Raw genomic sequence first — 27,800 nt, forward strand, 5'->3', positions numbered from 1 at the left:
CAGGAATTTAACGTCGCGAAGGAACAACATGCGGTACAACCGTCGATAACAGAATCGGGTAATTATGAATGCTTTTAATAAGATTCCTAACACAAATATTCGTTGAAGTTACGTGTAACGACTCAAGGATTATGGTAACCTGACCTTACAGCATTATATTGAAATACAACTGTTTGATGAAGCTACTAGTAAAAGTGATACATAAAATAGTGATTTCACAATTGATTTTAATTGATGTTGGGAAGATAGTTTGTAGATTGTTTTGTTGGAGAAATTGGGCCAACGAGCATATTTAAGATCTTGTTCGACGATTTCTAATGTAGTATTTCATATTTAATTTCTATTATTTATTAAAATACTCTTTCTTGATATCGATGAACACTCCACACATCGTTCGTCCTCACGGAGAAAATTCGATTACGAAGAAATTTGTAAACCATCGTCGCGCATAATTGAAAGGCTCTCGGGGATCTATCTTCTAGTTATTACCATGATAATTTTTCATCCCACTTAAGTTTATGTAATACGTTTTCCCTGAAGGCTTGCCCCATCAGAGTCGCAGTTATCCAGGCGGTGGTGGAAGTGGCAGTCGAACGCTGGCAAGAAATTCATCCGTCAGCTCGCAGAGTTCGGTGGAAGGTGCATCTTGTTCTTCGAACCATCGTGGATCGTCACCTCAAATTAGAGCGTTCGGACCGGACGGACGGCATCACGCTCGACATGATCCTTTACACACCGCCTCTTCGTATCCACCTAGCAGAAGCTCGAGGTCGGTGTAGAAAAATATCATTTATTTTTTTACTATTTAATAATAACATCTTGCAAAAATAAAAAATTACCAAATGAATCTTTTTTATTTTTGAGATTTTACAAAGTTTGACCACGAATATCTGAAAGTAAATAATAATGCTTTCTCTTTTAAATTTTGGTAAATGATTTTTATCAATTTTGCGTAAAGTCGTCTTAATTTGTCTTAATCGTCTTAATCGGAGTTAAACAAGTATCGGAATATGGATAAAAATATATTAGTGCGTGATTTATTCAAGCCACAAAAATACAGTCACTTAAAATTGCTCAAGTACATGGGGAGAATTTTAAGAAAAAATTCTCTCTGTGTACATTTATAACATTGATTGTTTTGGTACGAAAAATTTTCTGCTTCATTTGAATGAATAACAGCAATGTATTCATTATAATGAACAAAACTTTTTTTATGCTACATTTCTCTAGGATTTGAAGAATAGATTTATTTTAAATAATGTTTTCTTTTTCATTTGTTTTCGTCTTTGCATACGTAACTTCTATGTATATGTACGCAGAGATAAAAGTTTTCCTAAATTATACAGCAGCGTTACAATATTTTATTATATGATTGTCTGAATAAATTATATATATAACGTACTATACACGTGGAGACGTATAGTTTGGAAATTTTTCACAGATCTCCTTCACCAGCTCGTGCGGCGTCCTTGGATGCACGTTGTGCAAGTCCTGCCAGTTACACGGGCAGCCTGCACAGTGGAAATGCGTCACCTTCACAGACTTCTTTGTCGTCCGTAGCAACGGGTGTAAGTTCCACTTGCGGGTGTTCGCCGATGAATGCCGTTCAAAGTACTTCCAGACAGACTAGTCGTTGCTTATCGCCCCTTCTCATCCCACCGCCACGTGCTTCCGTAAGGTAAATAATAGAATTCTCATAAACGTGATAAATATATTTAAATCTTCATGAAAATGTAAAGAACGTCATTTCTGTGTAAACCGTGAGATAATAAAATTCAGATAAACGCGTGCGCGTGATGAAAATGTCACGAGAGATTATTTCTATAAATATAATAATATTATTATTTTAAGATGGAAAAACAAATTGTTTCATCAATATGTTAATATATATTAGTTAGTTCTTTTTTCTATAAATTAACCTTTCAATATAAATATGATATAATAATTAACACTTTTGCTTCCGGCGATTCTAGCGCGTAAATTACGTCAGCGGTTGCAAATGTGTTAATTTTCAGAATTTCTGTCCGTAATATGAGGCATTAATTAGAGAGAGGTCGCAGAGATTTGTTTTCGGTAATTGTTAAAACTTTATTGAATCCATATCAGTATATAAATTATATATTTGAAGCATACGGGAAAAAAGTTGCATCAACAGTGTAATTGAAATAAAACGGTTGAAACAATATCAATATTAATAAAGGAAAAATATCAGATAGTTGTCTTAATAATCTGGATGTCAGTTTAATGCTTAAAATTTAAATCTGTAGTAAATACGATTGAGCAAATTATTGATGTTTGTGGCAGTCTGTGACGTTAATGTTTAATTCAGGCAACTAAATTTTTCTTTAATTGAACGGGTTTTTTTCCGTGCATAAATTTGGAAATGTGATAATGCTATCTCTCTGTAGTAGCGACGGTGGCCCCATACCGCCTGCTTCTCCACTTGGTTCTTTACAACCGGACCTTTATCAAAGACGCGACGGTCCTGTCTTTCTCAGTGCTCGCAGGTATAATTAAACTTGGCTTATAAAACTTTCTTGATGATGTTTCTCTCGCTACGCAAAAAATAGTTGATTATTGCTAAAGATAGTACATGAGCACTAATTGCGATACTTGCGTAATCGCAGGACAGGAAAGCATTTGGGTAGGCTTCATCTGCGCTTGAGATACGACTTTGATAAATCGGATTTGGATGTGCACTTGATCGAGGCACACGATCTCGCAGGCAGCGATCAGGGCGGTTTCAATGATCCCTACGTCAAGCTGACTCTCAGCCCAGAAGTGGATAGCAGGAAAAGACAAACGCAGATCCACCGGAACGATCCAAATCCGTTTTTCGATCAGCATTTCAAATTTCCCGTCAGCTACGAAGAGCTGCAGGAAAAAACTCTAGTTTTACAGGCAATTATATATCGTAAAAAATCATATACATATAACAGAATATTCGTAGGATAGAGTAGTGGTAGTAAAACATATTTCCAATTTAATTGAAATCGCTCAAGTAACACGTTATGATGCAATTAGGTATTCGATTATGATCGTTTCTCGAGAAATGATGTAGTGGGCTCGGTGAGAGTAGCCATGGATAGCCTCGAACTGGCCTCTTCCACTTCCTCGGTAGAAGTTTGGGGTGAAATAGCGAGAGAACGCAAACCACCGGAAGAGATTCAAGAGGTTCTAGTTTCATTGTCTTATTTACCGAGTGCCGAGAGGCTCACGGTTCTTATGATGAAAGCGAGAAATCTGTTTCCTCAACAGGTAGGATATAAATAAGGCGATTACGTATTACATCGATACAAATCAAAGGTTTCTGTTTTCTTCAACTTTGCGTCACTTGTTGCTTTAAAAGTGGAGAGTGAAGCCTTTGATTTACTTGTTTTTCCACTAGTATAGAAATATTAAATGAAACGCCTACTTATTTCTTACTCTCTAAATTTTTTGGAGTGGAATCTCACTCTTTTCGAGTCCGAATGGAGTGAAATTGCACTTTTTGAAAGAGTGCCATTATTTACTCTTTACTTGGATTGATTCTTTAACTCTGAAGAGAGTGCCATGTTTTACTTGAACCGATTATTGTTAGCAGTATTAAATTCATGGACGAGAGCTTCACTATTGCTTGTTCACTGCAATCATCGTATAGAGGCTGTATTCTAATTCAAAGCCAGTACTGAAAATGTACAATTCTTCACTTTTTGCTTTAGAGTAAATTAATTGACTCTATTGGAGTAAATATTCACTCGAATAGAGTGAAGTGGTCAGTGACACCATGATTTCACTCCAAAAATTTTAGAGAGTAAATTGCCTTTGCATTTATTATCTTTTACAAAAACGTTTATATTTTGTTCATATTTTGCTGGTTATTTAATAATTGTCTTAATTGTCTTGGCGAAAGATTCTGAATAATATGTGATACAGGACAAGGAGACATTGGATCCTTTCGCAAAAGTTAGTCTTCTTTGTGGAGAAAGAAGAGTAAAGAAGAAGAAGAAAACGGCCGTTAGGAGGGCAACGACAAATCCCGTTTGGAACGAAGCGATGTCGTTTAATATACCTGCCTCATCACTCGCATCATCGGCTATAGAGGTATACAACAGTCGATATATTAAAAAAAAATGGCAGAAATAGATTAGGCAGAATTACATTTGTGTGCCAAGATATGTGTGCTGGACTCGAGCAGCGAATTGATCGGCGGAAACGCCATTATTGGATCCTGCATCATTGGACCAGCTACAGGCGCGGACAGCGGTAACAGTCAAGGACGAGAACACTGGCTTCAAATGACGCAGTCACCGAGGAAGCAAATCGCTGAGTGGCACACGCTACACTAGTTTGATCGTTTCTACGATCTAGCCGTTTGATCGCCCGAGTAATTCGCGTCCTTGATCGAAGGAAATACAATCTGTCGTCGTGTAACGTCGTAACGAATAGTCAAATGACCATATACATATACGAAAGGTATAGCGATATATTATATGTAAAGTGGCAAAAAAATAACATGTACCTATTTCTCCACTGTCTCAACTAAAAAGACAAAAAAAAGGGAAGAAAAACCCAGCGACATGTTAAGAAATCATTCTTCTGCACTTTTATAGATATATTAATAATCGTTAAAAATCCATAACATTCTGGTGCGCATCAACATTCGATGCGCAAAGAGAAACAAAGTAACGGCATGAATATTCTTCGTATGTCCATGAACTAACAGGCACTATGCAATCGTACTTTCGTTGACTGCACAACATTTTGCGCTATACGCGTGATCTAACTGTACATTTCTTAATTTTGGATACTTGAACGATTTAGAGGTGTAGTTTTTAAGTAATATTGATGCTTTAATACAGATTCTCCGAAGTTACAATGAAGGAAACGTGATCCAAACTGTGAAGCAAAAGCAGAGACAGATCTCGCGTTTCGCTTAACAGATCAATAATCAAACGTACAAAGTAATATTTTAAGATAAGACAATTATCACAAAATCCAAGTACGCTGATCGAATCTATTGTCTTGACTAAGAAGCTACTTTCTCTCAGGTTTATCCCATATTTCTCTAATAATTATGCTTCTTCTTCTTCCTCCTACTCCTCTTTTTCGAGAAAAAAGAAAATTACATATATCGGAAGCCTAAATCATTGGGTGACAAATATGGCCTATAGAAGAGTATTTAAAGTACGCCGTGTCTATAGCTTACAGGCTAATCGAAAAGGCCTAATAACCCCGTGAATGAGCATGCTAATCGCAACAGCGTATTGACTGTGTCGTTATCGCTGTGTATTTTGTCAAGTGTGTAATTCATATGCTAAATAAATTGAAACATAATGTGTGTGTAAAGGAAGCAAGTACGAGACGTATTTCGTTTAGTATCAAACTTGATTCAAACAATAGGCGATCTTAAATATTCATTTGTCATTGATCTTTCTCTCAACGTTGTCGCTTACAGGTACGCGCATTTATTTATTTTCTTACTGAACGACGGAAAATTAAGTCTGGTTTTTACATGAATCAAGTATTACAAACGTATCCGACCAAAGTCACCATATCACATTGATAATTTATGCTTTCATTATCGAGCCTATTAGTTTTCACTTTAAATGTCGAAATAACAGCCTGCCGGCTATCAAAGAGTTTAATCGTATATATGTATATCGTTATGTTTAAGTGTCTGCGATTTGTCAGTCGAATTGCATTGTAGTGACCCATTGTTGGAAAAAGAGAATTAAATGTTAATATGAGCGTTAAATATATCATTATAAAATAAAAATTATAATGATTATAAGTATAAATATATACAAAAAACTGTTAAGAGAAAAATCATTAAAAATCTTTCTAGATGAGAAGAAACGTTTCCATCACGTGGAAACGTAGTCCGAATTGTACGCTTAAAACTTATATACATATATTTACGGTATTTCTATTATATATATACACATATATAAAAAATATATAGTAGAATTAGAAATATCTTATATGTGCAGCTGCAATTGTGAAGGTGGACATTAGTAATAGGGATTTTCTACAACAAGTCTCGAGTTCAATTCTCTTCTTAAAGTTAAAAGCAGAAGTTTTATTATTAAATAATAATAAAAAGTTTAAAAAAATACAGCGTGTCCGCTAGTCTTGCGTCTATAAGATTTTAATTTTGAAACATAAATGTAAAAGATAGAAATTATGCTTTGCGAGTGCTTTGTGAATGATATCGAAAGAGAAGTGATGTGGAAAAGAGCAAATCAATTTGGACAATAAGAACGAAATGCTTACTTGAAAATCAATTTAGATAAAATAATTAAAGGGTCAAGTGTAATATTTTGAATGTTTTATATACACATACATCAGTTCTTTAAATCAAGTTTGACTTATCAAACATTCGTAGCCATTATTGATTTTCCATTAAATAAGGTGAAAGAGTGAATCGAGTGATTTAAAAAGTATCACGAAATGAAAAGAGATTAATTTATATCATTTGTTGGTACGTGGATATTAATTTAAAACTAAATAATTCGGTTAAAATGATTGATATATTTTCAAATTAAAGTCTTACTTTCAACATTTCTAAGATGACTAGCATTTTGCTGAATACTTTTCCTTGTAGAGCTATTTGTAAAGTCAGGATCTTCACTGCACTACGAACAGTTTTTTAAATCGCTCGACTAGTTGACCTTGTATTATCGCTATTACTGATCTCCATTTTTCCAGCTGCGCTATATTAATATAAACATACACTTGACAAATGGTCTTATATGTTTACCGTCGTACAATCATCTTGAGTGTCTGCTGAAATGTACTTTCGATATTGCTATATTCTACCACGTCAGTGAAGAGTTGTTTATAAAGCGTACTTACACAAATTCTCGTTATATAAGAGAAGCTCAATTTTTTTCCAAGCTTAGGTCAAATTATATTTATACAATAAAAAATTAACTCGACTTGTTTGACATGTATGTAGATTGAAAATTCAACTGTTGACCCATGAAACACCGATGTCGTAAGATCGGTTATTTCACAGAGCCAGCGCGAGTTGTTATATTTTTTATGAATTTATTTTTATGAATAAAAGAAAACTCGTTATGGTTCTTCGATCAATAGGAATGACTATTGATGGACCTGAATTTGCCTTGCATTATACGGTATATACCAAGAAGAGCCTCACTTAATATCTTAATTAACAAAAGATCTAAAAAGTGAAAAAGGTCACGTTCGTCCTGCCAATAAAGGATAAGGAAGAGCATTTTACCTTACTTGTCGAGATTTGTAAGTAAAGCGAAAGGAACATTGTTTCGAAGGGTTTTTAAAGATATGTCTCCAGTGTCCGTACATTGTAAAGAGTAAATAATGTATTCTAAATGTAATGTGTAATCAATATTTTCTCGTAATGTAACTCTCGATCTAATCATAATTCCTTTCAAAATAAAGAGTAACTTATTTACATCAGAGATCCGATATATTTTATCTAAAACTACAAAGTGAATTTTTATTTGCCGTGAATAGATGGAGAATCAGTCTACTTCCGACTAGGCATATGTGCAATAAGAGGGCTTGAGTAAAGAAATTGTTTTTCTCTCACATTACTATTGTGGCAGAACAATATCAAGGTTAAATTTAGCAAACTTAAAATGTAATAAATTTTTGTCATGTTGTATTCATTGCATAGCACAATATGTACCTAAATATAGCACTTTTTTTTTATTGTCTAAATTTGTACATTTGTACATTGTATCGTAACAAGTTACAGCAGATTTTGGTACATAATCTTCCTTCCTAAATAACAATGTGATTTGCGTAAGTTGCGAAAGCAAAATTTACATGCTATATTTATAAGAATTTTGAACTAATATTTTTCGTTAACTTGTCTATTTCTAAAATATCGACAAACTTCTTTGAGCCCTTCTGCTGAACAGAAAGGATTATGCTCGCTCCATTCTCATGCCACTTTGCTTTTAACAATACACAGCATCCTTTACCTATCAACAATTTTCATTAAAGAAATGATGTAATATTCAAGTAAGAAGAAAAGATGAAAAGTAGGTACCAAGTTGCCCCCGTTCATGAGCTGCTGCTAATTGGTTAACAACACGTCTTTCCACTTCATACTTGATGGAACGAGCACCATAATGGACGTCATAGCCATCCGCTAGTACCGATAGAACCTCTCTGTCCCATTTTAATTCCATCTTGTGCCTTTCTTTCGCGCGTACAGCCCATGCTTTCAATTCTCTAGCAACCAATTCTATCAATTCTGCTCGAGAGAATGGCAAAAAATATACAATTTCATTTATTCTTCCCAAAAATTCATCTCTCCGAAAATGCTCTTTCAGTATTGGACGCACCTAGAACGTCAACGTCAGACGTAAGACTTTATTAAACATTTTTCTATCAAATATATCTCTTGTTTTCACTTTACATACCACTTGATCCTTAAAATTACGAGATATCTCAATACGTTCTGGTTCTTGATCTTCATCAACGGTATTGACTAACCTATGGTTTAACAATCTTTCAGCTTCTGCTCTTAGTTGCATCGCATGTTCTGCAATTTCCTCGCTTCCTAAATTTGATGTCATTATGAAAATAGCATTTTTACACTCGATTGTTTTTCCTTTACCGTCAGTTAATCTACCCTTAAGAGTAATAAACATTATTACATCATTAAAGAATCTTGCGAGATAGACAAAATGATTTAAACGATGATAAATAACTACCTCGTCAAACAGCTGTAGCAAAACAGTTAAAACATCAGGATGGGCTTTATCCACTTCGTCAAATAATACAACAGCGGAAGGGGATTTTTTTAAAAGTTTTGTCAGCTGTCCACCGTCATCGTGTCCTACGTATCTAACAAGAACAAATAGATATACAGCAAATTTGAAATATACGATGTACAAACTTGAAACTTGAGAAATGATTAAACTAAAATAAAAATAATAATAGTATTTCAAAAGTACCCTGGTGGTGCTCCAATTAATTTTGCAACTTCATGTTTTCCTTGATATTCAGACATATCTAATCGAATAAAACTATCCGATTTATTTCTGTGAATATAAGCAGCTAATTGCTTGGCCAATTCTGTTTTGCCAATGCCTGATGAACCCAAGAAAAGAAATACCAGCGGATGCTCCTCGTCTATCCAACCATTTTCTTTCCTTCTGATAGCTAATACATTAAGTAACGTATTAATCACTTGTAAATGTATCTCTTTACAAGTTATTTTTCAATTAAAACATACGATAAAATGGTAACTCACTAGAAGCAACGATGGAAATTGGTCCCTCCTGTCCTACAACGTGTTGCTTCAAACGTTGCTCCAATGGAAATCTACGACGTTCTTCTGCTTCCTAAGGAGAAAATTTTTCTTCACATACAATATGCAAGTTATTTTGTTTTTTTGTACATAATTTATACATGCAACACTTGTGTAAAGAAAAATAGTTTGTGTATACACCTTTTCTTTTACTATTTCATCATATTTAATGGCATGTTTGATAAGCATCTCTTTGATTTCTCCTTCTTTAGCGTATTCAACCGCTCGGTGTCCCGCTTCATTTTCTATCGTTGGATTGGCTCCCCCATCTAATAACGCTTTGACACAAGTTTTTGAATCGGCTAACACAGCATAATGTAATGCTGTAAAACCTTGGAAAGTTGCTCGATTATTTAATCGATCAGAAAATTCTTCTTCCCTCTTTGTAAGAACTGAAATATCCCAATTCAAATGAATCACTAATTGTGAGTATATCTGCATCGAAAGTTTCATATTTAACATATTCTTGAAATTATAATTTTTGCATTTTGCATGTGTCTTTATGTTACAATAATATTTATATACGTGTAAAACAGAATTAATACCATCCAAAGAATGTAAACTCTTTTCCATAGCGGTTCTGTATACATTAACAAAGTTATCTCCCGCATTTATGTCAGCGCCATTGTCCAATAGAATTTTGATTATTTCATCTTTTTGATTTATAGCAGCAGTTTGCAACGCTGTCCAACCCAATGGATGCCTGGTGTTTACATCAATGCCATCTGCTATAGACTAGAATATGTGGTGTTATTTCTTTTTCTATTAGATATTGTTTTGTAATGAAACTAAGACGATGGATTAACACTATGATTGTCTCATAGACAAGTTGCTATGTTTAAGACCGTCCCAAGTATCCCTAGTAGCACAGTGCATTGGCCAATATTGGTCATGGAACAAATGTAAATATGGAATATTTAACAATGCAATAAGAATAATTTTCTAATCAGAAACTCTTCAGGATCGCCAGCAAAAATTAAAAACAAATAATTTGGTTGACCATATCTGGCAATTTTTAATACTTTCGTATCGCTACGTTTCGACCATGGGTTTTGGTCCTTTTCAAGCAAGTGTAACTGCAATTTTAAATTTTACGGATTGATACATTGTTAACATTTGTGATATTAGTTTGACGGTTGTATAAATGTGTATTACCTGTATTAATCGTGCATAGGATCACGTGTATTTAGTGGTGTTGTGAGGATGGTCATTATAATCCTAAACTAAATTCGAGAGTGTTATAGAAAGAGAGAAGCCACAAAGATATTTTTAAATAGACATATGGACTTACATATTACGTGAACTTATCTTGAGCACTGGCAAAACATGACTGACAAGAATAATTTTGATACAGTATTAGACCAGCATTGCTAAATCAGTCCACCTTAGAATATTGCACCAATATATAGTGCTACTAGGGCTGAATCTTAGGATGTTACAAGAGCATCATATTAGCATCTCAAGACTTAAGTCACTTAAGACGGAGATAAGCTTGAAATAAGTACGGTCTACAAATATCCCGGCTAATATGTTATTAGAAAACTTACCTTTTTTAATTCAGAGACATTACCATACTGGACAGCGCGAAAGAATCTTTTCTCTACAAAGAGTATTAAGAATTATCTTTCTATTAGCGTACGTAACTTTTGGATTGTGTCTATACGCATATAATTACAGCGTGTACCTTTCAAATGTAAAGTGGAACAAAAAACCATTAGAAAACTGAAAAGGCCAAGATTGGCCAAGAGCGTTCCACGATGCCAATGCCTCCCGCCACATTTATCGCCATAATCATCGTACTTTTCCCTCGTGGTTGTCGAGAGCGTTGCAGGGAACTTGAGGAAAATTTTATTCAATGACAATCTATACGGCGGATAGAGTTGAGATGCCAGTATAGAGGAACGCTGGACATAACCTCTCTGACAGCTCCAACACGTTGCGTTGAAACGCTGTCGGTCACCGTCTTTAAAACGTATCCGACTCAACAGCGTCTCCGGCGTTCCCTTCCTTTTTATCACAGGGCATAATTTTAAAATGCACAGTCGTGACATGCCAATTGGTTAATTTTTTACCAGATTTACAGTCGCGTGTCGGTCGCACCAAGTGCGCTTGAAATATTGAAGACGCCGCGGCCCGCGCCGCCACAATCCTACACCTTTTCCATTCTCTTGCATCGAATCGATTTCTGTGTTATAGACCATCGTTACTAAAATACAAAGGCAAACAGTGCTCAATACCAATTTTTTATTCTTTTTATTTGCATAAATGCAACCGAGTTCCCGAATAATAATTGTATAATAGTAGATTAATATTGCAAGTGTATTGGCCAATACTTGGCAATGCAATAAGAATATTGCAAAATATAGACACTTTGGCTAAATAAGAGAAGGCGTCCACCCAAGGAAGAATAAAAAGTCAAATTGACTTGAAATTTTTCTTGGGCATCTTACAATATTGAGAATATCATTCTCCTAGCTACTATATGTATAGGGTGGTATTCCACAATAAGTGTTTTCTCTGCAATGATTCCTTTAAAAGGATACGATTGTCACGTAAGCGTAACGGAGATCGAAAGGATCCTTTGGATGCTTGGTCATTTTGGAGCCAGCTGGCCGCCATGTTGCGCGCATTGAAAAATTGCGCTTCCTCCGTTCAACATTGCAACAATCGTACTTGGTGGCGAGAAAAAGACTCATCCGATGTAAATACTGAAAATGTAAGCGTCGACTGGCCGTCGGGCAGAAATGGTAATATACGGCGCGTGTCGGCGACGTTGGACTTTTTCAAGTGAACGCGGTGTCTAGAGAACCGGCCAATCTCGCGGGGGTTCCAGAATATTCCAGAACGGATTGCGGAACGGTGGCGTGGCAATCGGCGCGTGCCACAGCGCAGCCATGATTGGCCAGTTTTGAAGCGAACTTAGCAGAAGTGAGGTCTGCGCGAGTGTGCGTGAGGTGCATTTCCTTGGGAGTATCGTGCGCGAGCGTGTCTATTGGATCTCGTCCGCCGTTAATCGCGGCCGCGACCGTCGTGTAGAGTCGTTTTGACTGCGAATCGCATCGAGTCGACTCCTGCTTCGACGTGTGCCGACGAGAGCTGCCGAACGTTCCGTCTCGTGTCACCGAGGAAGTGTGTCCAGGTCGATTCGGTGCCCAAACACCAACAGCCATGGCCGCGATGTCCGTGATCGGGATCGACTTTGGAAACGAGAGCTGTTACGTGGCTGTGGCCCGCGCTGGCGGCATCGAGACCATCGCCAACGACTACAGTCTTCGCAGTACTCCGTAAGTACTCGCCGAGAACTCGAGACGGCCGTCGCCGAGGGATACCGGTATCGCCCGTCGCGCCGCGCCGCGCCGCGCCACGCCACGCCACGCCACCGCCGCCACCGCCGCCGCCGCCGCCACGCCACGCCACCGCCGGTCCGGTCGCATGGCCTTCGCGCGTCGTCATCTTGCGCGCTGCGACACGAGACTTATCTCTTTAGCCTGGAATACTATTTGGAAAGCGATTGTCTCCAAAATGAAGAATGTTTTAGCTATTTTACCTTGTAGGATCGCCTTACCATTTACAGGCATCTCGTTACCAGGCTGTCATACTCGCGTGTTGACGTGTTTTCGGAGCATCCGAAAAAGTCCCGACTGCGCGGCTTTCGGCCCGTTTCTCCTTTTGGAATTGTCAGTGCGCTTATATTTATCCTCCGTAGCCGCCGACGCCGATTCTTTCGCTTTATGTCAAATTTTGCATCGCACATGATTGCTAATTGTAAATAAAAAATACGTGAAGCAAAGTAACGCTCCTCTTCCATCGCTTTTATCTGTCTAAACATAGGTTGGGCCGAGAAAAGAGATTTTTTTTTCAAAGCACGTGTATATATAACCTCTATAACTTTACTATCGAGAAGAACGTGACGGACATAACAACTATGTCGAGGTACCAAGAGTCCGAGTGTCGCTCGGATCGGAGGATAAAAGTTGGCTCGAGGGCACGTAAAATATTCCCAATAAAAAACAAATATGAAATACTAGAGTTGGTAGTAGCACAGTGCATTGGCCGATATTGTCCAACGTAAAGCCAATATTAGCCCTGGAATAAATGTAAATATTGCACGATAATAATTGTTTACTATTAGATTGATATTGCAAGTGCATTGGCCACTGTTTAATAATCTAATAAAAATATCGATACAATAATATTGGGAATGCTAGATTTACATTATTTCCCAATATTGCGCAGATATGCTCTTTGTGTCCAGAAACATTGTATTTTCTAGTGGAGAAATACGTTTAAGAAATTGATACATTTGTTTATATCAAATATAATGCTTCTGGATGCAGAAAGCATGTTGTAGATTGGGCTTAAATAGCACTAAAGTAACGAGGAATCCTCACGCTGTGCTTTCCAGGTCGTGCGTGGCGTTTAGTGGAAAGAACCGAATACTTGGAGTAGCAGCCAAGAACCAAATGGTGACCAATGTGAAGAATACTATTCATGGTTTTAAAAGATTATTAGGTAGAAAATATAATGATCCGCAAGTTCAGTGCGAGCTGCGGTTTCTTCCGTTTAAAATATCTCCGCAAGCTGATGGAAGCGTCGGTATACACGTAAGTATCACATTGCGTGAAAGAAGGGAATGACCCAAGATTACATTTTTCTAAAAAATTATGGGAAATATAAGAGATAAGCCATAAAAGTATGTATCCCATTTTGTGTGATGAGAAATTTGTTTAGTATTTTAATTGCTACAACTTCCCTCGCGTGTAATGACTGAGAATCGAAAGTAATTTGGGCATTTCGCCAGGACTCTCTCATTTCTGAAGAGACTCGTATCTTATTTATATCTTTTAAGGATGCTACGATGATTCATTAATGTCGCACACATGTTGCGTGTATTTGGTGAAAATGAAGATGCACTAAAAAAAAAATAATATTTCATGATTTGTAGATTGCGAAAAGTCATGTTAATACATTGGATATTTTAGGTACACTATCTTGGAGAGGAGCATGTCTTTTCACCAGAGCAAATTACAGCTATGCTCTTTACGAAATTGAAAGATATTTCCGAGACAGCGCTACAAACTGCTGTTAACGATTGTGTCATATCAGTTCCTTCGTACTTTACCCAAACTGAACGCCAAGCTCTGCTTGATGCTGCTAGGATTGCGGGCCTTAATGTTCTAAGATTATTTAACGAGACTACTGCTACTGCTCTTTGTTATGGTATTTATAAGCAAGATTTGCCAGCGGCAGAGGCACCTCCTAGAAACATTGTTTTTGTGGATTGTGGTAACGCCAGCTTGCAAGTGAGCGTTTGTGCCTTTCATAAAGGCAAACTTAAGGTCAGTGTTACACAACAAATGTTACAACAGGCCTAACAGGCCTTGTTATCTTGTGTTGCGAAACATTTCATCATGTTACTTTTATTACGTTGAAGATGTTGGCAAGTACCGCTGATAATCAATTGGGTGGAAGAGACATCGACGTTATTTTAACGGAACAGTTCTGTAAGGAATTTAAGACGCGATACAACATTGACGTACATACCAATCCGCGGGCGTACTTAAGATTATTAGCAGAAGCGGAGAAACTGAAGAAACAAATGTCGGCTAATTCAACCAACCTTCCATTAAATATTGAATGTTTTATGGACGAGAAGGACGTGCGCGCCGATATGAAGCGTAACGACATGGAAGCACTATGCGCTAATCTGTTTGACCGTGTGGAGAAAACGCTTAGGCAGTGCTTGTTGGATTCGAGTAAGTAAATGCTACTTCATCTTCGGTAGGCTAACCTTACCTCCAAGCTGGATATGTGTGACAGGATACTCTCGGTGGTTGCTACTTTCCTTCGGGAGATTCCGAAAAACAACCAGCGGTGTCCGTGAATTTCAACTTTGATTTTTTCCTTCATTAGTTTACCAAGCAGCGCACATTTCTCTGCGCCACACTCACCACCACCACTGGTTTAGTCTAAACTTTCAAATTTGCTACTCGTGATTTTTATGCTTTGAGCACATAAACACTTTCCTTCTATCGCTAGACGGTATCGTGTATATCTGGGTAGCAATACTCTGTACTCGTACTAATGAGGCTGAATAATTTATCAGAGTTGAAGCTAGAGGACATTCATGCGGTCGAGTTGGCGGGAGGATCGAGCCGCGTTCCCGCTATCAAACGTTTAGTGGAGGAAGTCTTTGGTCGACCAATATCGACAACGCTGAATCAAGACGAGGCAGTTGCTCGTGGTTGCGCCTTACAGTGCGCTATGCTCAGCCCTGCTGTGCGTGTCCGTGAATTCTCTGTTACCGATATACAACCGTATCCTTTGAAATTGACGTGGGATGCCACTCAAGGCGAGGAAGGGTATGTACAATTACAACTCTTGTTGTTATCTCGTTGTCACTAACGAAAATTGAATGTTTTTCCCAACTCTACTTTTCAGTGAAATGGAAGTATTTGAACATAATCACCCTGTGCCGTTCTCAAAAATGTTGACGTTCTATCGTTCGAGTCCGTTTACGCTAACTGCTAGTTACAGTGCACCACCTCCGTATTATCCTCAAACATATATTGGTATGAATTTACTTTTGCGTATCTCATTTTTCATCATTTTTTACAAATTCGAGTTTAGGCTAGAGGGGTATATGTTTATCCTTGTCTCATGTCTTGCATTTTACATGCAGGAACGTTCACGATAAAAAACGTAAAGGCTACGCCAGAAGGTGAATCAGCAAAAGTCAAGGTGAAGGTAAGAGTGAATTTGAATGGTATATTAACCATCGCGTCAGCTTCGCTTATCGAAAAACGTGAGCCGACTCAACAAGAGAAGGAAGAAGAAGAGGCTCAGCAGCAGCAGCAGCAGCAGCAGCAGCAGCAACAACAACAACAGAATAATATGGATGTCGAGTCGCAAGCGACAGATAAGAAAGATAAATCTGATCAAGATGCACAGGCTAACGAACCACCAGCTACAGAGGTTTGTAACTTGGTTGTAACATTGTAAAACTTGTGAAAAAGGGATAATGGTAGTGTTGAGATAGACTATCACGATTTTGATGTATTATAGTAAATATTACGTATCACATGTACATGGAGTATGTAAAGTTCGGAATCATATTCTGTGCTGGTGTTGCGATCTTACGCGTTTATTACCAGCGTTCAGGTGCATGACTATGTGAGTTTGTTGTGGTTTAGGTGAGCATGGATAAGACACGACGGAACTCAGATGCTGATGATGGTGGAACAGGTGCTAGGGGTTCTGCCCCTTCCTACTCCTCCAGGATTCTCTCTTGGTTCAGCTCGGTACGGGGCATACTATCTCTACTTGGACCCATACGCATACATTCATATCGAGACATATGTGTGTGATAAACTCTAAGATCTTAATCGTTGCGTTGTTGTGAGTTACTGCGAGCATTCCTCCGTATTTAGGGCTGATCTAGATATATTCGTTACCTTCTATCATAGCTTTTGTCGCTTATTTCCAAGTAGAAATCCCATCTGACGCAGCCTTCTCACAGTAAATGCACGATAATCGCCTTATACAACGCAAGCGATCTTTGTCGATATATCTTTGTCATCAATTTGACAACATTAAACGCATCCTCGCATATTTTATTTTTAGCAATTTATTTCATTCGCATTTGTTATTTTCTTCATAAGGCAATTGTGAGAGAAATTATTGATCACAATAGTACATATCCTTGATATACCTTTGATTTGTATAGTTTATATTCTAGGATTTAGAAATTTCCATCGTTTACTTTCTCGCACATAAACTTTCATTAGGATATGAGTAGATAGCAAGCACTTTTATACATGTGTTCTGTGAGCCTAAGCATAAGCTTAAGAGTAGAGCGTTACAATTGTCAAATGCATGGTTATATTTGGCTTAAGCCCTGAAATTTTTAACCCTGTGTCGATTTCTTCTGCAAACTCGGCTATTTAGCGACGTTATAAAGATCTAGAGAAAGATTGAGCTTACTCTCTCATAAGCTATAAAGTAACATCACAATGTATAATAGCCGATGATGTGTCATACTTGATCGTTTTTCGATTAATGCATATGGGTCCAAGAACAGCTGTGTCACAGCCGTGCTGTCTGTCTTTGCTCTGCTATTCTGTACACGGTCGCAGAAGGAAAAGAGACAGTGATATATCTATTAGAAGCGCGTTACATCGAGCAGTATGTAGCAGAATATTCCTGGGGTATAAAGGCAGGCAACACTGATTAGTTTTCAATTCGTATAGAGAGGGAGGGAGAAAAGAGTGACAATTTACTTTACATTATACACATACAAATGTGTAGACTATAAAATTTATTTACATATTCCATCTCTGTTACACGTGAGACGACACTATACGGATTCAAAACTACACACGAACGTGTATACCCCATTATCCTTGTCTCATCTTTGTCATCACCTGAATTTCAGTTTAGTTGTATTATTATACAAATTTTTCATTTACTTTACCATTTTTACGTTAGGCACATACATTAAAGTGTTTGTAAAATTTATGTTAAAAACAAAAAAGAAAGCGTTTCAAGAAAGTATTGTAATAAGGTAAGTAGATAATGTCATATAGATGAAATTTCTCAATTTATACTTGTGTATACACGGTATGCTTATTTATTCTATTTTAAATAACATTTGAAACATTCAATTGAAAAAATATCAAGAAATACGATCGAATAATAAGCTTTCTTGCAAACGATTTTTTTTTAATTGTAGGTTCGTGCAAAATGCGGTGCTAAAGAAATATATATTGATAGTTAATAGACCCTTTCTATTTTAGGGGGATGATAAAGGCGACGATAAAAGTAGGAAAAAGGTTCCGATTCGTACAATCGACTTACCTATTGAAGCTAATATTTGTGGACTATCTCAACGAGATCTCGATGCTGCAGTGGAAAAAGAGGTATATGTATATCACTGTCAGTGATGCAACTTGGATGTTGTATTATTTTCTCTTAAATTATAGCGAAAGAACTTGTTGGTGTAAGTATTACATAAATTGCATGCATTTTGTTGGTGGACAGGGTAAAATGATTGCTGAAGATAAACAGGAAAAAGAACGAGTTGATGCGCGTAATGCCTTGGAAGAATATGTTTACGATCTGCGTGCTAAATTGTCCGAGGAGGATCAATTAGCTACATTCATCACGGAAATAGATAAGGAAGTGCTATGTCGTATGTTAGATGATACTGAAAATTGGCTCTATGAAGAAGGAGAAGATTGCCAACGACAGATTTACTCTGAGCGATTAACGCGTTTGAAGGTATATTATTCTTTAAAAATATACATCACTTAGCGATTTATATCTCATAGAAGTTTCCTTAATTTTTCAACCATTCTTTTAATCCTCTATGTTCTAATTCCTTCAAGTTCTCAATGCATACCATTTGCTTTTTATTAGTCTCAAGGGGAACCAATCAAGGAAAGGAGATTAGAATTTGAAGGGAGATCTTATGCGTTGGAAGAATTGGGAGTGGCATTACAACTGGCTAAGAAAAATTTGGATCAAATAAAAGTGTCACATGGAAAGGATGACAAATATTCTCATTTAACGGAGGAAGAAGTGAAAACAGTCGAGAGAACTGTACAAGATAAATGGACATGGTTGGAAGAGAAGCGTATTCTACTCGCGAGTACACTTCGCACGCAACAACCACCGGTCACTGTAGCGCATATTCGGGCTGAGAAACAAGTAAGCATTGAACAAAAAATCGTCTGCATATATATATATATATATATATATATAGAATAAGCAATTTTTTCAACATACTAATATTTTCATGGTTTATGCAGACATTGGACAGTGTAGTATTTCCTATCCTCAATAAGCCTAAACCTAAAGTAGAGCCGCCAAAAGCGGAAAAGGCAAAAGATAAGGCTGCTGATGAACAAAAAAATAATCAGAATCAAAATGCCCAAGGTAACAACCACAGTCAATCCAATCAACAGCAGCAGCAAACGGAAGAAGAAAAAATGGATGTTGAGTAACAGTCATCACAAATTATGTGTTTTTAATAATATTAAATCTATCATAATTGAAATAGGAAATATTTCATTTGGATAAATCACGTTTGTTGTCTCGAAAGCGCCTGACATCTGGTTGCACATACGATCATATTTCCGTTTCTTTTTTCCCCCTTTTTCTCTGTTAACACCTATTAATTTGGTAAATTATCTGGTAATCTATTTAATGACATATATATATATACATACATATACTATCATGAGCTTATGCCTATCGCGCAAAACCGAAAGAAATAATGTAAATTTGTGAAATTTTTTGATTATGCGACAGCTCATTGTAGCATTTGCGATATATATTATTGCAAATGTAATTATAATCTGGATAAATTAGAGAACGCACGATCGCGACGAATTATGGAAACTTTTATATAGACTAAAGGCTCTCGAGTTTTTTTTTCTTTTCAAGTCTATACTTTTCAAGTAAACTTTCTTAATATATAAAATATATAACTGAATTACACAGAAAAGATATTTGAAAAGGATTTTGAAAACTATTGCCAGTAAAACGAATTAATGTGTTGCGACTTTTTATGTATAAAGTGAGTGTTGAGTTAGACTTACTTGAGCAAATTGTGAACTAGGTAATGTCGCTGGCGATCTTATGTATCTAACGATACAATTATTCATTCCAACATTTTCTCACGGCCGACAGTAAATACTCTGTCACAAATTTTTTTGTTGCATTTACGATACTTAAATTAATTAATATTTCGCTAATTGAAATTGTGCTAAGTCCGCTTTAAATTTGGAAATAGTATCCACAAAGATGTTAAAGAAAATTGCAATTCCCTTTTCTTTTTTTTTTCGAGTTTTGATTGGACTTGAATCGATGTTTTTAGTGCAAAAATCACTCTAGAGAATTATTGTAATTCAACTAGATATATCATTGTACATAACTTGTAGGCATCTACACAATGACATAGTATATTTCTTTATCTATCACGATATTTATATTTCTATATTACTTCGCAGCACATAGAAAATTCATTACAGCGAAGATTTAGTCGTTCCTAGAATATGCAAGATAGGCGGTCCATATTTCACACTCTTACGCCTAACTTTGTTCCCACGTCGCTTTTAGCAACTAAGAGTCGCAAATTATTACGTATGTATAGTATACTTATTATTAGGAAGATGTAAAAAATGTGAGAGAGTGTTAAGAACACTTACTTTTTTTTGAATGACAAGTTTCCACCACACATACAATGCGTACTTTCTGTTATTCTCTTGTGTATTTCACGCATGTTACGTTTGTGATTCTTGCGCAATTATGTTTATAACATTATTACATTTATATGTCCAGCAATTATATCCAGTTGGTATCCATCAGTCTTATCCGGATTATGGATCAGATACTTAATAAATTTCACCCAACTTTCAACAGTAATGCATACAAGTTATCACACATTTCCATCTGATAAATATAATTTAATATAAATTCCTATTAAAAATTACTATATCCCCAACTTTGGTTTGCTATTACATTTCACATGAAAGAATCAAATAAATTTATTAGTAAGGAAATGGAAGTGTTTGAAAGCATAATGCTTTGATAATGTTTCTTTCGTTATATTATGGCTGTTAGATTTGAGTTTTATTAATTAATAAATATCTTAGTTAAACTACACACTTGTTTCATATTTAACGGTTTAAATGATTTAGAAATTTCTCTTCTTTTTCTCTCGCACAGCGAAATTTGAATAAATACGTTATACATGATAGGAGATTTCTAAAAGAAAATTATACGAAGAGAAATATGGGCACCTATCTTCAATAAACAAACAAATCGCTGAAACCTTGTGTTATTTATGTTTCATCACGAAGAAAAGAAAATAAATGTAGATAAACTTAATCTGTACTTTATCCACAAAAATATTTTATGCATCGTCTGATTTCATTATACATGGAAATATATATTTTAATATTTGTATAGACATTGAACAACACACTCAAAGTGTAACGCAAATGTGTAATGTTTGAAGAAATTGTGGAATGTAAGTTGGTTTTGTGTCGAGAAATCATTTCCATGTGAATTACGTAGCGCAGATGGCACTAATTGCAACTTGCCTCTAACCGATTGATACTGGCTTTGCCGATTGAAGCAGAACTGAAGAAGAAATACATTAAAGTACATAAAATGTTGTGTAACGACACTCAAAAGTTTTACTTAACAATGACACTTGGTATTATCCGAAACAAATGTGTTGACTGTGATTATGTCACAAGTGTATGGTCACCAAGGTGTACTTAATAATAAAGAACTAATCTCTCTTATCCGACTCCGCTGGTGTCTTTGATCGATCGTCAAAGTAGGCTCTGTATATAAAAACTCCTAAGGCAACATGTAACACTATTACCGCAACGCCAGCCGAATACACGTTACTTGGCACATTGTTGAGACCTAATATACCTAAACATAAATTGCAAAGATTTTATTATCAGTTGGTCCACCGGAGAGAGAGAGATATATATATATATATATATCTCGTACCGTCGAAGAGGAAAATTTTGCTGGTGAAGAACGCTACGACGGGTAGCGCGAGTATCACCACACTGTGATAAAGGACTGTTTTGAAGGCTTGCAGCTCCGTTACTTCCTAAAACACGTTGAACCGTCGTTACACCCTCTTTGTCAGCAGATCCAAGTGATCATAACAGGCAAAAATGACAAACTTACCTTTGTGCCTGACATGATGGCGACTACCTAACGTATGTACGCGTATATATGTAATATCAAAGTTGGGATATTAGGGAAATTGATGTCGACATAAATATGAAATGATGGATAGGAGATGCCGGTGAGATAGAGAGAGGTTGCAGGTCGTCCCTGTACATACGTCGCGTACCGCTCACTTGGACGTGACGTTGACGGAATGACGGTGCGCGCGCGAGAGCGAGCCAGCGAGGTTACGTTTTCAAATAGTACGGGACGAGTTCCACCAGGGACGTTACGTGTGCCCGGTTTCGTCACGTCCCGAGTTTTCGTGTCTGCCAGCGATTGTGTGCGCCTTGCTGGAACGGCCTTTATTTATGGAGTTATGATTGTGTATGCATATACGTAGAATCTCTCGCGGCGACACAGCTGATTCACCCGATTGTTGTACCGGATAAAAAGATGAACGAGCGTTATTCGCAATAACGGAGCTACTTTGCTGATCGAGAAGGAAAATCACACCTCGGAGGGACACAAAGATGGGATGTTGCTACAGCTTTTGCAAGGAGGACAGCGGGCCGCAGGTAATAAAGAAATAGCTCGCTTGCCTTATCAGCGATAGCTATATATCCTCCTCGCCAATTATCGCGGTTATCCCGCCTACTCGACGCCAGTCATGTATCGTATATATTTGGAAATATCCCTTGTTTGTTGTAGAGTGGAGAAGCGAACGAGAGAACACACTTGCTGGTAGATCCCGTCAGTAATAATACAAACATACCGAGAGTACATAGGTGGGCTATTTCACAAGAGTATCGAGCGTAAATAGACATCTTGTAATTTCCCTTGTGTTTCTTTGCAGTGACGATTATGTTAACCAATACGCAAGCTCCGTGCCTAAGAAGACGGATGAGCAGAGTGCATTGAATAGAATTTTACACGAAACTGCAGCGTGAGTGGAGTTTACCTTTGATTTCACTCAATTTCTGCCCATTTTCAAATCTTTTCTTCACATTGTTCTTCATATCGTTGTCACAGCAATGTCATAGATGTGGGCGCATTGGATACGCATAATCTGGAACAGCACGAATACATGGATAGATCTCGCGCGTATTCGAGGAGAATAGAATCGGGCCGAATTAAACTCCCCGAGGCTGCGTCTTGCCTACTCAAGGACATACCTGCTCCGGAACGAGTATTAGCGGCCGATCCACTCGCTGTTGAAGATGAAGAACTGGTAGCTACTCTTTCTTTCTACTTGCCATGTATTTCGTTAGCATTACGACGAGAGTAACACTTGTATGAAACAGATTACAGAAATGCTCAACAAGGCTGTGACAGCGTTAGGCGATGTAAAGGTCGAACACAAGGAAGATTTGGTCGTTCCATTTCTATCGTGATCGTTAAATGTCTCTTGAATTTATTTATAATTTCACCTCATTTGACTGGAACATCGTACGTTTGTCCAAGATAAATCGACCCGGCTCTGAATTACCACACTTGTTCTGAGATGAAGGATCGATTTTATTATCTAATATGTCGTGTATTATAAAGAGTGTTAAATTACTATTATTGATTTATTGTTTATGCTTGCTATGTACCAATAGCTTTACGATTATTGAATAGAGATATACATTTTTCTCTCTCTTATTTTTTACTTTGAGGTTTAGAATTAAGATGTGCGCCATAATCTTTTGCACATTTTATCCATATAAAATGTTTATGTAAAAAATTGATTTGTAATGTTACTACCGCACGCGAGCACTGATGGCATCATTTTTGGCCAATTTTCAATCTATTACTTTTCTACAAATATATCGAAGGAGATTATTTTTCGCGACTTGCCTATCACATTATATATATATATTATCTTTAATATAATATAATATATGATATCAATTGTTAAATACAAATTTGATGAATGTTGAAGCTACTCGGTTGCATTTTGAAAGTTTAATTTACAAAACAAACTTTATATTCAAATTATCCAACTATTAATGTCTGAATGCTTTTCAGAAGGAAAATCGATTTCAAAGTGACTAAAGAATGTGCTAATGGTTATACGCAATAACAGCAGAACATTTTGTATATACCTACCTTCAAGTAATAAAAAAATGCTATTATATTTTACCATTGTTTTATAAATTTAAATCATATGACAATAATTTTCTTGTTATAGCAATATTGTAAAAAAAAAATTTGATTTTATAAATATCTATCACCTTAAAAACGTGTAATTATTTGTACGATTTTTCAAGTATGATTTAATGCAGAGCTGAGAAGTAAAATATTTCAAGTATGTACCTCTGAAAGGGACTCTGTCCTCCAATAGGTCTATTTGAAGATTTGTCTAGTATTTTCAGTTTTCTCTTTGTAGCATTTTTACTCGTAAAATGAATCGTATGAATAGCATATTGTATTTATAGTTAAATAGAAAAATTGCAAGTATTTTTGGAGAAAGTATAGGTATATTTTGGTTCTGTGACGAATGGAGAAGAATGAGCAGACAGAAAGAGCAAGTTGCCTTGGTCTTTTCTAGAAGATGAATTGGTTTGAGAGAATGGCGTGGAGATTTGAAGAGCGCGCGTCGAGGGAGGGGGATGAGACGCATAACTCGATTGGCCGTCCGCGTAGAGGCGCAGAGGGGCATCGACCGATCTTGGCGTCGGACTGCCATCGGAGTATCGGACTGGCAGTTCACATCGTTCAGTGCCCACCAATACACAAGAGCTGAGGACGGTCTTTCGCCGACCATTGGTCCTCAATTCGCCGACCAATTGGGAAAGTGCCCACGAAAATAATCCAATGTAAGTTCACAAATTATCAAACATCAAGCCGATACGCAGCGCGGTCGCGTGCGCCCACGTTCGCGATTAACCCCCCGATCTCGCGGCCGTGTTCCGCGTCTGGTCGCGCGAGCCAGCAGCTTCACCGACGCCAAAAAAGCCATCGCCGCACGGCCATGTTTGCCGAGGCGATATCGTGTTGTTGCCACACACGGATGTCCGCGTCGCGTCCGACGGCGATCGACCCGGTTTCCCGTCCGCGGTGATCCGCGGCATCCGCGGTGACCCGCGGACGTTGAGCGGCGTCGCGTGCAGTCGCGTGCACCCAAGTATGTGTCGCGGCTCTGCGTCAGCGATCGGCCGCGACAGCGTTAGCGTCGGTCGCATCCCGAGCGGAGTCGGAGTCGGAAGCGAAACGCGCCAAGCGCGCGAGCGCGCGCGCGCGCGTCGCCAAAGTTCCGCGCCAAGCGCCTCGATGTCGCGCGCGCGCGCGCTCGCACGTGGACACCGCGCCTCGTGCCGGTTGCCGCCACGTCGGCGGGGCCTGGGCCTTGATGCTGACGCTCGCGCTCACGTCGCATCCTTCTGGACGCGGTAAATTTCATGCACCCTTAACCCCTTATGTTTAATATCACCGCTATCTTGCTTGCTTATTATTGTAGCGAGGGTTTGCCATGGAGCAACTTAGCGAAGGCCAGGCAGTTGTGGTTGGTAGTACGGGTGGGACGGTACAAGTTGTTCAGATGGGCCAGGGTGGACAAATGATGCTTCCACAGGCGATACAAGTAGCAGCGCCTAATGGACAGATCCAAGTCGTTCCAGTCTCTAGCCTGACTGGCACTGGTCAACAGATAGTTATTCAGCAGCCGCAGACACCACAAATCATTCAAACTCCCGATGGACAAACGTACATTTATCAACCTGTGCAATTGGAAGGCCAAGTGCAACAAGCGCAACCGACGGGTGAGTGCTCTATCTGCTTCCTTGATAGTAGTTGCCTCTTTCTATTCTCTTTCGTTTGCAGTGATAAATCTTAATGGCAATCTGATGCAAATCTCTGGCACAACGTCGCAAACTGCGACAACTGCAGCTACCACGACTCCGGTACAACCTTTGGGCAGCCCCACGTCGACAGTATCGCAGGCAGGGAACGTCGTAATGGTAAATAATTGCGCACGTCTCGCCATCTATTGTGCCTTTATGTAAACTGAGATTCAACTGAGAATTTCCTTTTGTTATTAGATGGTGCCAGGTAACAGTGGACAAACGCAGTTCCAAAGAGTAGCGTTACCTAATGCTGAACTTCTCGAGGAAGAACCACTTTATGTCAATGCTAAACAATATAGACGGATATTGAAGCGTCGTCAAGCCCGTGCTAAATTGGAAGCTGAAGGGAAGATACCCAAGGAAAGGCCAGTAAGTATATTACACTTTTCATCTTTTCCCCCTAGCATTTCACATTCTATTAGAGAGACAAAAGTAAGACGAGATTGAATCTTACAGAAATATCTCCACGAATCTCGTCATCGACACGCGATGAACAGAATTCGTGGTGAGGGCGGCCGTTTCCATTCAGGTCAAGCGAAAAAGCGAAAGTAAGTGTTAATTTGTATTATCCTAATACAAGTTTCTCTTGTAAAAGAATAAGAAACGGTGTCTCATCTTGGTAATTTTACGCATATAAGAGTATAATGGTTCCAGTAGAGAAAATGCAAACTCCACGATTACCCAGCACATCACAACCTCAACCAGCACCGATAACGTTCATACTGTAGCAATAGCAGCTGCAAATGTAGGTGTACAATATCACGACACAGACAATATGGCGTCCACGATTGTACTTGAAGTAAGATAACAGTTTCTATTCTCTAATCAGCGTCGCTTCTCATTTCGCAGAGACGCAAATTACATTTGCCGGTTCTAATTGTTTGTTGCAGAAGCCAAATATTCCTCTGCAAGATATGATCTCTGATGACGACATTGTTACCTCAAACAGTCATTTGATATAGATAATGTTATAAGTTGGATCGAAAAATCAACCAGTATGAGACGTTTCGATGTGTCGATGATTATATTGAACATCTGCATTTTGTAAATATTTCGGTGTATAAGTCTAATTTTTACGATAATATACGTAATTCTTATCTAATTAGGTATTCTCAAACTGTACATAAAGTGTTCTGGAGACTTTTAAATTTCATTACATATTTTACAATAATTAATGATACAAATCTGTATTCAACTCAATTCTCAAAGATATAAATAAACAATATTCTTATCAGTATCAATATTAGTAATATTAAATGTAACGTTATATTTAATGTTACTAAAAAACATAACATTTTTATCTTGCATTTCAACTATTAAAAATCCAACATTGATTTCAAGTCGGTTGTAGATATGAAAAACGATTAATATATCATATACATTACAAAAATTGTATAGCATTAAAGATTGGAAGAAAATAATTAAAACATTTCAATATTTTTATTAAAGTATGGAAAATTAATTGCTGTATTGGTAGAAACATATTTGCTGTTCTGAAGCACTTTGTGTGTGTGTGTGTGTATTTTGTGTGTATGAGTTGAGTATGTGTGTGTATCTATATATGTACAGGGTGTAACTAAAAGTAAGAGGACAAATTCCGGGAAGTTTCCCGCATTAAAACATAAAAAACATATATAAATTTATATATAACATGTGTTTTTATGTATAAAGAAAAAATATATATACATACATACACAAGTACCTACAATTTAGCAGTATTTACATTTTCATAATAAGTTTGCAGTACTCAAATATTTGATAGTTTTGTTTACGATATGTACGCGTATTAAATACATGAAAAGTTAAGTTTTTAGGAGAAACTAAGTTAAATTAGATAATTATATAGATAATCCTGTGTGAATGTATGAATTCTTTTAGCTATTACATATGTGAGACTGAAATTATAAATTGTACATATGTGCTGGGTATTATTTTAGATTTGATTAAGGTGTTTCTTTTTCTTTTTGCATATACAGGGTGGG

At 37.4% G+C, this 27,800-nt stretch overlaps 6 protein-coding genes across 15 annotated transcripts in view; 4 read left to right on the forward strand and 2 right to left on the reverse strand.

Moving 5' to 3' along the window:
* Nucleotides 1–6,920, forward strand: part of LOC105563486 (synaptotagmin-5) — a 34,782-nt gene extending 27,862 nt beyond the window's left edge. For all 8 annotated transcript variants that reach the window (XM_012015105.1, XM_012015104.1, XM_012015107.1 and 5 more), the window contains 8 exons: nt 4–58; nt 541–769; nt 1,442–1,678; nt 2,409–2,507; nt 2,628–2,901; nt 3,025–3,258; nt 3,916–4,083; nt 4,155–6,920. In XM_012015105.1, coding sequence (XP_011870495.1) covers nt 4–58; nt 541–769; nt 1,442–1,678; nt 2,409–2,507; nt 2,628–2,901; nt 3,025–3,258; nt 3,916–4,083; nt 4,155–4,328 — 1,470 coding nt within the window. In that variant the 3' untranslated portion in view covers nt 4,329–6,920. The remainder of the gene's footprint in view (nt 1–3; nt 59–540; nt 770–1,441; nt 1,679–2,408; nt 2,508–2,627; nt 2,902–3,024; nt 3,259–3,915; nt 4,084–4,154) is intronic.
* Nucleotides 6,921–7,628: 708 nt separating this feature from the next.
* LOC105563488 (caseinolytic peptidase B protein homolog) lies at nt 7,629–11,434 on the reverse strand. Its single transcript, XM_012015114.1, has 10 exons — nt 10,977–11,434; nt 10,840–10,892; nt 9,838–10,027; nt 9,434–9,684; nt 9,236–9,326; nt 8,937–9,144; nt 8,694–8,826; nt 8,400–8,612; nt 8,024–8,321; nt 7,629–7,955 (listed from the first exon to the last, which is right to left on the reverse strand). Exons 1-10 carry the CDS (start codon nt 11,341–11,343, stop codon nt 7,807–7,809), a joined length of 1,953 nt encoding a protein of 650 aa, XP_011870504.1. The 5' UTR covers nt 11,344–11,434; the 3' UTR covers nt 7,629–7,806.
* Nucleotides 11,435–12,223: 789 nt separating this feature from the next.
* On the forward strand, nt 12,224–20,719 carry LOC105563487 (heat shock 70 kDa protein 4). 2 transcript variants are annotated; one of them, XM_012015112.1, is made up of 12 exons: nt 12,224–12,576; nt 13,698–13,896; nt 14,275–14,631; nt 14,727–15,048; nt 15,399–15,654; nt 15,734–15,864; nt 15,975–16,267; nt 16,486–16,593; nt 18,088–18,210; nt 18,332–18,571; nt 18,710–19,000; nt 19,102–20,719. In XM_012015112.1, the coding sequence occupies exons 1-12, from the start codon at nt 12,461–12,463 to the stop codon at nt 19,294–19,296; spliced, it is 2,631 nt and encodes an 876-aa protein (XP_011870502.1). In that variant the 5' UTR covers nt 12,224–12,460; the 3' UTR covers nt 19,297–20,719. The 2 variants fall into 2 exon arrangements, with proteins under 2 accessions (XP_011870502.1, XP_011870503.1); XM_012015113.1 differs by lacking the exon at nt 16,486–16,593 and having other exon boundaries at nt 12,226–12,576.
* Nucleotides 20,720–21,188: 469 nt separating this feature from the next.
* Nucleotides 21,189–22,225, reverse strand: LOC105563490 (vacuolar ATPase assembly integral membrane protein VMA21 homolog). The gene is made up of 3 exons (XM_012015115.1): nt 22,010–22,225; nt 21,824–21,929; nt 21,189–21,742 (listed from the first exon to the last, which is right to left on the reverse strand). Exons 1-3 carry the CDS (start codon nt 22,022–22,024, stop codon nt 21,594–21,596), a joined length of 270 nt encoding a protein of 89 aa, XP_011870505.1. The 5' UTR covers nt 22,025–22,225; the 3' UTR covers nt 21,189–21,593.
* Nucleotides 22,226–22,357: 132 nt separating this feature from the next.
* Nucleotides 22,358–24,115, forward strand: LOC105563491 (ragulator complex protein LAMTOR1). The gene is made up of 5 exons (XM_012015116.1): nt 22,358–22,569; nt 22,703–22,779; nt 22,848–22,937; nt 23,024–23,222; nt 23,296–24,115. The coding sequence occupies exons 1-5, from the start codon at nt 22,525–22,527 to the stop codon at nt 23,383–23,385; spliced, it is 501 nt and encodes a 166-aa protein (XP_011870506.1). The 5' UTR covers nt 22,358–22,524; the 3' UTR covers nt 23,386–24,115.
* A 507-nt stretch (nt 24,116–24,622) lies between these two features.
* Nucleotides 24,623–27,055, forward strand: LOC105563492 (nuclear transcription factor Y subunit alpha). 2 transcript variants are annotated; one of them, XM_012015117.1, is made up of 7 exons: nt 24,623–24,792; nt 25,434–25,734; nt 25,796–25,932; nt 26,014–26,187; nt 26,275–26,366; nt 26,473–26,617; nt 26,709–27,055. In XM_012015117.1, the coding sequence occupies exons 2-7, from the start codon at nt 25,446–25,448 to the stop codon at nt 26,778–26,780; spliced, it is 909 nt and encodes a 302-aa protein (XP_011870507.1). In that variant the 5' UTR covers nt 24,623–24,792; nt 25,434–25,445; the 3' UTR covers nt 26,781–27,055. The 2 variants fall into 2 exon arrangements, with proteins under 2 accessions (XP_011870507.1, XP_011870508.1); XM_012015118.1 differs by lacking the exon at nt 24,623–24,792 and adding an exon at nt 25,239–25,365.
* Nucleotides 27,056–27,800: the final 745 nt, after the last annotated feature.

This window comes from Vollenhovia emeryi, unplaced genomic scaffold (genome assembly GCF_000949405.1).
Source record: "Vollenhovia emeryi isolate VEMERY1.0 unplaced genomic scaffold, V.emery_V1.0 DF939175.1, whole genome shotgun sequence".
NCBI classification, from domain to species: Eukaryota; Metazoa; Arthropoda; class Insecta; order Hymenoptera; family Formicidae; genus Vollenhovia; species Vollenhovia emeryi.

Coding starts and splice junctions, on each gene's coding strand:
- LOC105563488 (XM_012015114.1), bottom strand. CDS start 11,343: ATGTCACGACTGTGCATTTTAAAATTATGCCCTGTGATAAAAAGGAAG. Junction 8,827..8,936: donor TTAATTGGAGCACCACCAGG/GTACTTTTGAAA, acceptor TGTTCTTGTTAG/ATACGTAGGACACGATGACG. Junction 7,956..8,023: donor TCATGAACGGGGGCAACTTG/GTACCTACTTTT, acceptor AATTGTTGATAG/GTAAAGGATGCTGTGTATTG.
- LOC105563487 (XM_012015112.1), top strand. CDS start 12,461: ATGGCCGCGATGTCCGTGATCGGGATCGACTTTGGAAACGAGAGCTGT. Junction 15,049..15,398: donor GCAGTGCTTGTTGGATTCGA/GTAAGTAAATGC, acceptor ATAATTTATCAG/AGTTGAAGCTAGAGGACATT. Junction 19,001..19,101: donor ATATTCGGGCTGAGAAACAA/GTAAGCATTGAA, acceptor TGGTTTATGCAG/ACATTGGACAGTGTAGTATT.
- LOC105563490 (XM_012015115.1), bottom strand. Junction 21,743..21,823: donor CAAAATTTTCCTCTTCGACG/GTACGAGATATA, acceptor ATTTATGTTTAG/GTATATTAGGTCTCAACAAT.
- LOC105563491 (XM_012015116.1), top strand. CDS start 22,525: ATGGGATGTTGCTACAGCTTTTGCAAGGAGGACAGCGGGCCGCAG. Junction 22,570..22,702: donor AGGAGGACAGCGGGCCGCAG/GTAATAAAGAAA, acceptor TGTTTGTTGTAG/AGTGGAGAAGCGAACGAGAG. Junction 23,223..23,295: donor CTGTTGAAGATGAAGAACTG/GTAGCTACTCTT, acceptor TGTATGAAACAG/ATTACAGAAATGCTCAACAA.
- LOC105563492 (XM_012015117.1), top strand. CDS start 25,446: ATGGAGCAACTTAGCGAAGGCCAGGCAGTTGTGGTTGGTAGTACGGGT. Junction 25,735..25,795: donor GCAACAAGCGCAACCGACGG/GTGAGTGCTCTA, acceptor TTTCGTTTGCAG/TGATAAATCTTAATGGCAAT. Junction 26,188..26,274: donor AGATACCCAAGGAAAGGCCA/GTAAGTATATTA, acceptor TGAATCTTACAG/AAATATCTCCACGAATCTCG.